Source organism: Babylonia areolata, chromosome 34, assembly GCF_041734735.1.
Source record: "Babylonia areolata isolate BAREFJ2019XMU chromosome 34, ASM4173473v1, whole genome shotgun sequence".
NCBI classification, from domain to species: domain Eukaryota; kingdom Metazoa; phylum Mollusca; class Gastropoda; order Neogastropoda; family Buccinidae; genus Babylonia; species Babylonia areolata.
In genome coordinates this window covers 857,241-869,547 of record NC_134909.1, presented here as the reverse complement: position 1 = coordinate 869,547, position 12,307 = coordinate 857,241, and the positions used below count along the sequence as shown (strand labels likewise).

The window sequence follows — 12,307 nt, the reverse complement described above, 5'->3', positions numbered from 1 at the left end:
CGTCTGAGCGTCTGAGCAGCCCTCTTTAGGAATGCACTGCTCACCTCCCTGGCATGAGGAAGGGGCTAGAAAAGGTGCCCTAAAAATTGCCTGCTCCATATCACCCTGGCCAGCATACCGCGGCTGGCGGGGACCCTACATCAGCGGTCGAAACAAAGAGAAAGAAAAGAAAAAAACAAGGATCGTTCCTCTCACCATTGGTGCTTGGAACATAAGGACTCTCCTGGACAGAGATAACGCGGACAGACCCCAAAGGAGAACAGCACTAGTTGCATCCGAACTCGCCAGATACAATATCGACATCGCAGCCTTGAGTGAGACTCGGCTTGCAGGCGAAGGCGAGCTCTGTGAACGGGGATCTGGTTACACCTTCTTCTGGAGTGGACGAGGAAGCGAAGAGCGACGTGAGGCTGGTGTTGGTTTTGCAGTAAAAACAGCACTTGTCAGCAAGCTAGCTGGAATCCCAAAGGGAGTCAACGATAGGCTTATGACCATGAAACTCCCACTGGCATCTGGCCAGAAGCACCTCACCATTGTCAGTGCCTACGCCCCAACCATGACCAACCCGGATGAAGTGAAGGCGAAGTTCTACGAGGACCTTCACTCTGTCATTGCTGCCATCCCTAAAGCAGACAAGCTCATCATTCTTGGGGACTTCAATGCTAGAGTTGGCTCTGACTACATCTCCTGGGATGGAGTGATTGGAAGGCACGGTGTGGGCCACTGCAACCCAAATGGATTGCTTTTGCTTCAGACATGTGCAGAGCACGAACTGCTGATAACCAACACAGTTTTCTGCCTCCCTACCCGTAACAGGACGTCATGGATGCACCCTCGCTCAAAGCATTGGCATCTCATCGATTATGTCATCGTCAGGAAAAGGGATAGGCAAGATGTACGTGTAACAAAGACCATGTGCGGCGCCGAGTGTTGGACAGACCATCGCCTTGTAGTCTCGAAGCTGAATATTCGAATCCAGCCCAAGAGACGCCCCCAAGGCCAGAAGGCTCCAAAACGGCTCAACATCGCTAAGCTGAAAAACATCACCATCAAACAGTCCTTTGTGGAGCTGCTGGAAGATCGTCTGGAATCCGCCTCTCTGAACAACCAGAATGTGGAGTCTGACTGGAGGACCCTGCGTGAGCTGATCTATAGTACAGCTTCAGAGACCCTGGGACCCATGACCAGAAAGCACAAAGACTGGTTTGATGAAAACTGTGATGAAATCAAGCAGCTTCTGGATGAGAAACGCTGTCTGCATCAAGCCCACCTGAGCAACCCAAAGTCCACATCAAAAAAGGATGCGTACAATGCCATCCGCAGGACCGTTCAGCAAAAGTTACGCCAGATGCAGGATAAGTGGCTGAGTGACAAAGCTGATGAGATCCAGGGATATGCTGACAGGCACGATATGAAGAGGTTCTATGATGCCTTAAAAGAAGTCTACGGCCCCACATCCTCAGGATCATCCCCCCTCCTCAGTGCAGATGGGAATACCTTGATCACCGAGAAGGAGAACATTCTCGAACGATGGGCTGAGCACTTCAACAGTGTCTTAAATCGCCCTTCCTCCATAAATGATGAAGCCATAGACCGTCTCCCACAAGTCCCCACCAACGAAGCACTGGACGATCCGCCAACACTTCTTGAGACCCAGAAAGCAATCCGTCTGCTATCCAGTGGCAAAGCACCTGGCTCAGACTCCATACCAGCAGAGGTCTACAAGGATGGAGGCACTGTGCTGACTGAGAAGCTTCATAAGCTGTACTCACTCATGTGGAAAGAAGAGACGATCCCCCAGGATTTCAAAGATGCATCTATCATTCACTTGTACAAGCGAAAGGGGAACCGGCAAGCCTGTGATAACCATCGGGGCATTTCCTTGCTCTCCATCGCAGGCAAGATACTTGCCAGGATCCTACTAAACCGCCTCACAGCACACCTTGACCAAGGTCATTTGCCTGAGAGCCAATGTGGATTCCGGAAAGAGCGCGGAACCACCGACATGGTGTTTGCTGCAAGGCAGCTGCAAGAGAAATGTCAGGAGCAAAATGCTGATCTGTTCTCCACCTATGTCGACCTCACTAAGGCCTTTGACACCGTGAGTAGAGAGGGACTGTGGAAGATCATGGCCAAGTACGGATGCCCTCGGAAATTTATTTCCTTGGTCAGCCAATTCCATGAAGGCATGCAGGCTCGAGTCCAGGACAATGGCGAAACATCTGCTCCTTTTGCTGTCACAAATGGTGTCAAGCAAGGCTGCGTCCTGGCTCCAACGCTGTTCAGCCTCATGTTCTCTGCAATGCTTACTGATGCCTTCAGAGATGGCGATGTTGGAATCGGCCTAAAGTACCGAACAGATGGCAAGCTGTTTAACCTCAGAAGGCTTCAAGCAAAAACGAAGGTCATGACAGACATCATCAGAGACTTTTTGTTTGCTGATGACTGTGCCCTCAACGCTGGATCTGAAGCTGACATGCAACTCAGCGTCGACAAGTTTGCCACTGCCAGCAGAAACTTCGGCCTTACCATCAGCACGAGGAAAACTGAAGTTCTCCATCAGCCAGCCCCAGGGAAACCCTACGTTGAGCCCAACATCACAGTCAACGGTCAGAGACTCAGTGCGGTGGAGCGGTTCACATACCTTGGCAGCACACTGTCACGAAATGCGACCATCGACGATGAAGTGAATGTCAGGATTGCAAGAGCAAGTGCAACTTTTGGTAGACTCAATGCAAATGTCTGGAACAGAAGAGGCATTAGTCTTGAGACCAAGCTAAAGGTCTACAGAGCAGTAGTTCTCCCCACACTACTGTACGGCTGCGAAACTTGGACAGTGTACCAACGACATGCCAAGAAGCTGAACCACTTCCACACAACATGCCTCAGGAAGCTACTGAACATCAAGTGGCAAGACAGGACCCCAGACACAGAGGTGCTCGCAAAAGCCACCCTTCCCAGCATCTTCACCATCCTGATGCAGTCCCAGCTTCGCTGGGCTGGACACGTGGCGCGCATGCCAGACCATCGGCTGCCCAAAAGGCTCTTCTATGGCGAGCTGCAACAAGGGAAGAGATCACACGGAGGTCAGAAGAAGCGCTTCAGAGATACTCTGAAAGTCTCTCTGAAAGCGTTTGATATCAACCCTGACTCCTGGGAGGAATCTGCAGTGGACCGTAACAAATGGCGCGCTGCTGTGCACAAAGGCGCCAAGTTGTGCGAGGCCAACAGGACTGCTGCAGCTGTTCAGAAGAGGCAGGCCAGAAAGTCACGGGCAAACAAGCTCCCTGACAATGATATGCCTGTCTTTGTCTGCCCCAACTGTCAGCGAACATTTCGTGCGCAGATTGGACTATTCAGCCATCTGCGCACTCACAGATAGACTCATGAGCATCCTTCCCCCCACCCCACCACCTCCCTCCCCCCATCCCCCATCTGGATGACAACGATGGTCATCATCGATCTCGATGGACACACCGCCAGTGATGTGGTCTCTGTAGGAGATGCCAAGTAGTCTACGAAAGCATCTCATCTCGACAGCTTGGATTCTTCTCTCGATGTCCGCAGTCAGGGTCCAAGTCTCGCAGGCGTAGAGCAATATTGATATAACCAGGGAACGCATCAGTCTGATTTTTGAGCTGAGAGCGATGTTTTTGTTGTTCCAGATGGTGTTCAGCTTGTTGAGTGCCATTGTTGTTTGGGCAATTCTCGAGAGTACTTCTGGTTTAGATCCTTCATCTGACACGATTGCTCCCAGATATTTGAAGCTGTGGACTGTTTTAAGCTTTTCGTCGTTGACTTTGATGTCAATGCTGATGCCGTTGGTGTTGTTAGTCATCAGTTTGGTTTTCTCCGCACTGATTTGCATTCCATACGATGTGGAGGCTTTGTCTAGATGTTTGACCAGGCTTGCCAGTTCTTCTTCTTTCCCAGCCAGTCCATCAATGTCGTCGGCAAAACGTAGGTTTGTGATTGTTCTGCCGCCTATGCTGACTGTTCCTACATGCTCTTCCAGTGCGTCAGTCATTATTCTTTCTAAGAAGATGTTGAAGAGTGTTGGGGAGAGTAGACAGCCTTGTCTCACTCCGACTGTGGTTCTGAACCAGTCCCCGATGCTATTGTTGAGGTAGACGGCGCTGGTGGCTTTGTCATAGAGGTGCTGTATCAGTCTGATCAGGTTGGCGTTGATGTTGTACAGATTCATGGTAGCCCACAAAGCTGCATGCCAGACCCTGTCAAATGCCTTCTTAAAATCAATGAAGACGTGGTGGAGGTCTTGTTGGTGTTGATGGTACCTCTCACATAGCAACCTCAAGTTGAAGATTTGTTCAGTTGTGCTCCTTCCTGGTCTGAAACCTGCCTGTTCTTCAGCAATGATGTTTTCTGCTTGTGGTTTCAGTCTGTTAAGCAGGATCTTCAACATGACTTTGCTGGGATGACTAATCAGGCTGATGGTGCGGTAGTTTTGACACTGCTGGAGATTGCCCTTTTTGGGGAGGGTGATGATCAGTGATTGTGTCCACGGTGTGGGCCATTCCCCTGTTTGCCAGATCTTGTTGCAGATTTTCAGTAGCACATCTATCATAACTTCACCCCCTGCTTGGACCAGTTCTGATGGGATGTTGTCCACTCCTGCCGATTTCCCTTTTTTCAGCGATGCTATTGCTGCCTCTATTTCTTCACGGAGTATGGGGTGATTACTGTTATCAGTGGCTGGTGGAACATTCAGTATTGCTGGATCACCTGTGGTCTGTATGTTGTATAGCTCTGAGCAGTATTCTGTCCATCGCTTTAGGATGTCTTGTTCTTCTGTTAGACATTTTCCATCCTTGGTCTGGATGTTGGACATAGTTCTACCTTGCCTTGTGTTGGTAAGTTCTTTCACAACTTGGTAGGCTTTCTTGCTGTTGTTTCTTGTCAGGTTTTCCTCTATGTCCTGGCATTTTCCTTCAATCCAATTCTCCCTTGCCTTCTTCATGCTTCTCTTGATTTCGGTGTTAACTGCTTTGTACTGTTTTGCCCCTTCTTCTTCATTCTTTTTCTTTTTCAGGTCTCTACGTTTGTCACACAGCTGTAGGATGTCGTCCGTGACCCAGGGCTTCTTTTTGATGCGTTGTTTTCCAAGAGTTGTTTGGGCTGTTTCAGTTACAGTAACTGTAACTGAAACAGCTGTAACTGAAACAGCTTCGTTTGCATGTGGAATCAAACCAGCTGCGACTATCTCTGTGTTTTGTCTTAGAAGTACGAATTTGATATGTCCCGAGAGTATCTTTTGCCGTCGAATCAGAATGTTTGGGAGTTTATCATTTATGACGTCAATATCATCAGCATTGATTGCGTCATTTAAGTGTGTAAGCTCAGCGTTAGACAAATTTTCTTGAAAAGAAGCAGCCTTTTCGTGTTCCCATTTTCGTATTATTTCATTCTGACCTGTTAAATTTGATGTGGCACATTTTTTATGACATGGTATGACAGCCGTATCAGTATGATTTTTATGGTTCAATATGTGACACTCAGTAGCCAGAGACAAGATCAACGGGCTGTGTACATCAGATAATAAAGCATCAAAAGGGGAAATAGTAAAATCTGTTATTTTTGTGAACAAAAAGGGGGATCCAATCATGTAGTCAACCACAGTACAGCCATTACTAGTAAACATTCCGATTCCGTCATCTCTCCCTGCTTTTCCATTAAGAATATACAATGAAGACGATTTACACAAGTCAATCAATCTATACCATAGTTGTTTGGTCGACGATTATCTTGATTATGTCTACACTTAATTGGATATAACTGCTCATCTAAAACATTGATCAAATCATGGAATGGACCTTTACTGTCACTCTGATGTTGAACAATAAAATCTTTCAATTTTTTATTTATTTTTTTATTTATTTTTTTTTTTTTACCCGGACTTTCTTGGGTCGACCATCGTTTTATTTATATAAAGAAAAAAAAAGGAAAGGAACAAAATAACAGCAACAAAAAGGATACAGTGAACCTAAGCAATCACACACACACACAAGCACACACACACACACACACACACACACACACAAACCATGACAATAATCAAAAGCAATACCCTGCATTCCATAACTATGTCGTTTTTTCCCCCCCACTTACATATAGATTTGTTTCCCTTTTCTTTAAGATTCATAAGGTATTATATAATATATCGATGTCTAATACTGAATTGCTGTTCAAAGATCAGTTGTAAAATAGACAGTCTTTTTGTTTTTTTAGCAATACTGATACACATTTTACCTATCAAAATAATATGATTTATTTTTATAAGGTCATGTTTGCTATATCTGTCATCCTGAATTCCAAATAAAACGTCTGTGGGATGTAATTTCATACACTTACCAGTATTTCTAAGTATCAAATTTTCTATGTTTTTCCAAAGTATTTTCACAGATGAGCACTCATAGAAAAAATGTTCAATAAAATCAATTTTACCAGGACAGTAGTAACAATTTTCTGAGTCTACTACTTCCATTTTTTTTAGAATAATGTTTGTTGGGTATATATTATGACTTATTTTCCACTGCAATTCATGTAAGCGTACTTCTTTTGTTGCTTTCCTAGGGGATTCGGTGAGCGGCTCTCGTGGTGTGCGGACGCGAGTGTCACGCTCTCTGCTCTGACCGAATTTTTTTGTTTTAGCATTAAAGTCACCTGCTAACAGAATATAACAATCATATTTACTTTGTATATCAAAGAGCATGTTTTCAACATCATCAAACATATCAACACTACTATACACTGATCCTTCAGGAGGGATGTAAACCACTCCAACACACACATCTTTATCATATCCCGTTAAAGATGATTTTATCATGAACCATGTTGAGTTGCTGTCTTTGTTTGGTAGAGTGGTTATATAATTACAATATTTCTTTTTTTATGCAAAAGCAACACCACCTGAACGTTGGTACGATGAACATTTTCGACTGAAAACATGTATTGTATACCCAAGTTCATAGAAAACATTTTCAAGGAATGAGTGATCTTGCTTGTCTGTTTTTGTTTCTGTTAATAAGATAACATCAAACTGACTAATGTGTGTAACAAATTCACTATGTTTTAACCTACTTCGCAACCCACAAACATTGAGTGATACAAAGCTTATGTTATGTCTTTCACCAGCTGAGCTTTTTGAATAGTTCACAGAAGAATCATGTAAAGCAGAACAACAATCACGTGAAATAAAACAAACAACAAAACTGTCAGGTAACAAATTTTGACCGTTTTCTGAAAGAAAACTGAATTGCCCTCCGTCACACCCCTATCCCACAACATGCTGAAGACCCAAAGCTTCAAAGTCTACACTGTCCACACCAAGGTGGAATAGGTCATCAGGGTTGTCAATCAGGACGACCTTGGCCTTTGTAGTTTGGCCCGGCGTCTTCTTCAGGACACAGCGGATCCGACCGTCATGCGTTGTCGACACCCTGTCAACTGCCTCGTTGCGCTTTGCCACGTGTAGCAGTCTGGAGCAGAGAGGAGTCAGGTCGTCGTTGATGAAGACTTTCTTGAACTCCTGGGTCTCTTTCAGGGCACGTCGCTTCTCTATCAACGTCACCTTTGTCCTCCGAGACACAAATTTCACCAGCACAGGTCGGCCAGCAGGAGCGTTGCCACGGGAAACAGTGGAGTTGTGGCTGTTGGTCTTCCTCTGGCCAGACCTGTGGACAACAGCTATTTCACTGGGCTTGATGGTACAGCCCGCAGCCTGGAAGACTTTACTGACTTCCTCCTCCAGGTCCTCGTTGTCTTGTTCTGGAATGCCGATGATTTTAACGTTCTCTCGTCGGCTGTATTGTTCTTGTTTGTCTACTTTTACTGAAGAAGGAGGTTTTGCTTTTTCAACACCTCATCGTCTTGATTAAACTGTTTGGTGACAGCATCGACAATAGTTAATAAAATGTTCTTTAGACTTTGTTCCAAAATAATTTTTAACGATGACGACAACAAAGGGACGATCAGCTCTGCAACACGATTAGCAATTGCGTCATTGTCACTGGACTTTTTACAACATTTCTTCCCCTTGCCACCCTTTGCACTATTTATCTTGTTAAGACACAATCCTCCAGAGTGTCACGAAAATCAAAGCTTTCATTGTTGAGTGCATCTTCAATGGGTTTTTCCATTGGAATGATACCGGCTGACGTGGAAGGTTTTTGTGAAAAAGAAGATGATGATGATGATGACGATGGTCTGTGAGTAGGTGCCATTTGCACACTGTAGTTTAGGCCTACTGTGACACACACATCAATTCCCCTCACTCCCCACACACACATCCCCCCTCCCCCCCACCCCCCGACACACACATCCACTCCCCTCCCAACACACACACACACACACATCCATTCCCCTAGCGTCAGTCACCCGTGTCGACACCCACCCCAACGCACATACACCAAATTCGTTGCTGAGGATTGGCTTTCACATATCAACTGTCTTGAATATCCTCGCTGCACAGGTCCAACAGCAAGTGAACGACTGATATAAAGTTCTTCTGGTCATTGTATAATGAATAATGAAGAGTTGCAATTGACAATAATACTGCTTCTCGTGGCACACACAACCACAACAACAACAACAACAGCAACAAACCGAGCACTGACATTTCTTACACTCCAAGTATACTTTGGGGATGAAACAGATGGAGGGACAATGTGTGTGTGTGTGTGTGTGTGTGTGTGTGTGTGTGAATGAGTGATATATATATATATATATATATATATATTATGTCACTGGCCATTAGGTCCTCATGGTATGTGTGAATAAATCAACATATTTTGTTGCATAGCTAAATATTGTAATAAATGAATGAATATGATGAGAGAAAATATTGAATAAAGAGAGAGAGAAATATTATCATTATTGTTATTATCATTGTTATTATCATTATTAGTTTATTGACGGAACTATTTAAAATATTTCCCCATCGGTCTGTGCATATACTACTACTACTAATAATAATGATATGTGGAGGCTTATACAGCGTCGTTCAAGAGCATACTCGCCGCGTTACACAATAAGAAACAGACATGTAGCATTTTTAAATATAATAATGATAAATGAGATAAAACGATTCACCACCCACCACCACCACCACCACCACCAATAAATATACCTAAAAGCTGGAAACGACACTGAGAATCCTTGGAGATAAAGAAACAGAAGTAAAATTGAGATGAACTACACACTGTACATATAAAATAATATTCATCTACTCGAGTAAAACAAAACATCACAGACACTTCCTAAAAGTAACCAATTTACAAATATACTATAAGTATATGAAGTAAAATTCAATCATACTTCCCACTCAGCAGCGCAACGCATTAACGTGCATGTCATCATTCATAATCACACCATGGAAAGCACTACTAGTTAAAGTAAATTTTTGACTAGCTTGTTAAAAAAAACATGAATACAAAGACTAACAACAGTAAAACAATGGTCTCAGTACAATAGGACACATACCTGTGTACATGTGTCACATGAAGAGAAAGGTATTCATTGTTCATGGTATTGTCGAAACAGGTATGCCTTTAATGCTTTTTGGAAAGTTGGTTTTGATCTGATGTTGCGAATGTTAAGTGGCAACGAGTTCCATTGCCTGGGCGCAGGGAAAGAAAAAGCATGTTCACCAAATACTTTTGTGCGGGTCTTTGGTGTGCATAGAATTAGTTTATCTGTGGATGAAGGAAGTGGCCGAGAAGGCGAGTAGACAGAACAAAAGATCAGAAATGTAGTCTGGTGAAGAATCTGAGGTGGGGGGGGGGGGGGGATATGAAAAGACAGATAATTTATAACGTATATGTGCACTCATATACTTCACAATATGTGATATATATTTTGTCAGTACTTTGATAGTTTTTTTTCTTTTATCGTGAGTTTGGTACGTTAGAGAGCAACTGTAGTTCATGTTGCATTTACACAAATCTCCAGTCAGTCAGTTGCAAGATATTGGTTTGGAGAAGAGATAAATCCAGGCGCCTGTGTTTCTTCCCTCGACAACGCTCAGTCTTTACGTCATCCCCACCCCCACCCTCCCCATTTTAAAAAAATCTTTTTTTCTTTCTTTTTTTTTAAATGAAGAGAATGAGAGAATGTATGCGTGTGTGTGTCGTTCGTGTTTGTGTTCAGTTTGCCTGTGATTTTTGTGCATGCGTCAGAGAGCCAGACAGAGGAGTGTAGGGACGGAAATTTACCAGGATGTCCTGGTGCACACTGTCCTACATTCGTCGTGATGTCAACGTGACACACAGTGGGTGTTTCGCAATGCGGCCCTTTCATAGCTAACTGTCTGTAAAGCATGGAGAGAGAGAGAGAGAGAGAGAGAGAGAGAGAAACAGACAGACAGACTGTCAGACATTTCCTAGAGAACGAATGGACAGGCAAGAACGCAGACGGGCAGACAGAAAGTAACACAGACAGCCAGAAGACAGTCGACAGCCAAAAGAAAGCCAGACAGCCAAATGACAGTCGAGAGCCAAAAGACAGTCAGTCCAAAAACCAACAAAAAACAAAGAAACAAACAACAACAACAACACACAAAACAACAACAACAACACACACACACACACACACACACACACACACACACACACACACAGGTTTATAGAGAGACACACAGAAACACATATCAATGTCGTTGTTTGTCCATCCTGAAATATAATGGTATGGTCCCCACTCCCACCACTCCGCCATCTCCACCCCTCACACCTGTCCTTCCTACACCCACACCTGGATCATGTATGTGTGTGCGTGTGTGTGTGTTTGCGCGCATGTCTGCGTATGTGTGTACAGGGGTGTGCATGTGTTCAGGAGGAAATCAGGTTAGACTTTCAAACTGAAATCAGTTTACATAACTGATACTTCACAGTGTTTCTATCGCTTCATGTTTGTGAAGGTACACCAGACACGTGAAGGTACACCAGACACGTGAAGGCGTGTCACACTACAAGTGCGGGACCCAGGCTTCAGGTTGGGTGGTGGGTAAGGTGGAGGGGCTGCAACAGGGGACAGGTGGGTAAGGTGGAAGGGCTGCAACGGGGGATAGGTGGGTAAGGTGGAGGGGCTGCAATGGGGGACAGGTGGGTAAGGTGGAGGGGCTGCAATGGGGGACAGGTGGGTAAGGTGGAGGGGCTGCAATGGGGGACAGGTGGGGAGGTGGGTGGAGTGCAGGTACAGAGAGAGGGGGTCGGTTATCAGGGGGCAGACCATTGAGCTGGCTTGTGGCTGTTTTAGCTGGTTCTAACTGGTTCTAGCTGGTTAATATTCACGATGTTCACACCATTGGCAGATAGGATGTGTGGTTGGAGGCGTGGCTTGGCTGCACACTATATACTGCCTGACGTGGTGAGAGCAGGGTGCAGACACTTCATGAGACTCCGTGTGATGTGTTGTGTGAACCTGATCACAAAACTCTTCTGAAAACTTACCTCTACCTTGCTGTCATTGCATAACTGATACCTGTGCTGTCATCACCTGTTCCCAGAACAGATACCTGTGCTGTCATCACCTGTTCCCAGAACAGATACCTGTGCTGTCATCACCTGTTCCCAGAACAGATACCTGTGCCATCATCACCTGTTCCCAGAACTGATACCTGTGCTGTCATCACCTGTTCCCAGAACTGATACCTGTACTGTCATCACCTGTTCCCAGAACAGAGACGTGTGCTGTCATCACCTGTTCCCAGAACTGACACCTGTACTGTCATCACCTGTTCCCAGAACAGATACCTGTGCTGTCATCACCTGTTCCCAGAACTGACACCTGTACTGTCATCACCTGTTCCCAGAACAGATACCTGTACTGTCATCACCTGTTCCCAGAACAGATACCTGTGCTGTCATCACCTGTTCCCAGAACAGATACCTGTGCTGTCATCACCTGTTCCCAGAACAGATACCTGTGTTGTCATCACCTGTTCCCAGAACTGATACCTTTGCCATCATCACCTGTTCCCAGAACAGATACCTGTGCTGTCATCACCTGTTCCCAGAACTGATACCTGTACTGTCATCACCTGTTCCCAGAACTGATACCTGTGTTGTCATCACCTGTTCCGGTAGTGACATCACCTGTTCCCAGAACAGATACCTGTACTGTCATCACCTGTTCCCAGAACAGATACCTGTGCTGTCATCACCTGTTCACAGAACCGATATCTGTGTTGTCATCACCTGTTCCCAGAAGTGATTGCAGTGTGCAGTTTTGCCTCCATTTCTCAACAGAGCAGGTAACAATGTGTGGTGCTGTTTCATGTCGTATTTACCATGTT

General features: G+C 45.0%; 1 protein-coding gene across 1 annotated transcript in view; it reads right to left on the bottom strand.

Annotated features, from left to right (window-relative positions):
- Positions 1–4,739: 4,739 nt before the first annotated feature.
- The window catches only part of LOC143277313 (uncharacterized), a 46,687-nt gene continuing 39,119 nt past the window's right edge, over positions 4,740–12,307 (bottom strand). The window contains exon 4 of the mRNA XM_076582095.1: positions 4,740–7,691. Coding sequence (XP_076438210.1) covers positions 7,292–7,691 — 400 coding nt within the window. The 3' untranslated portion in view covers positions 4,740–7,291. The remainder of the gene's footprint in view (positions 7,692–12,307) is intronic.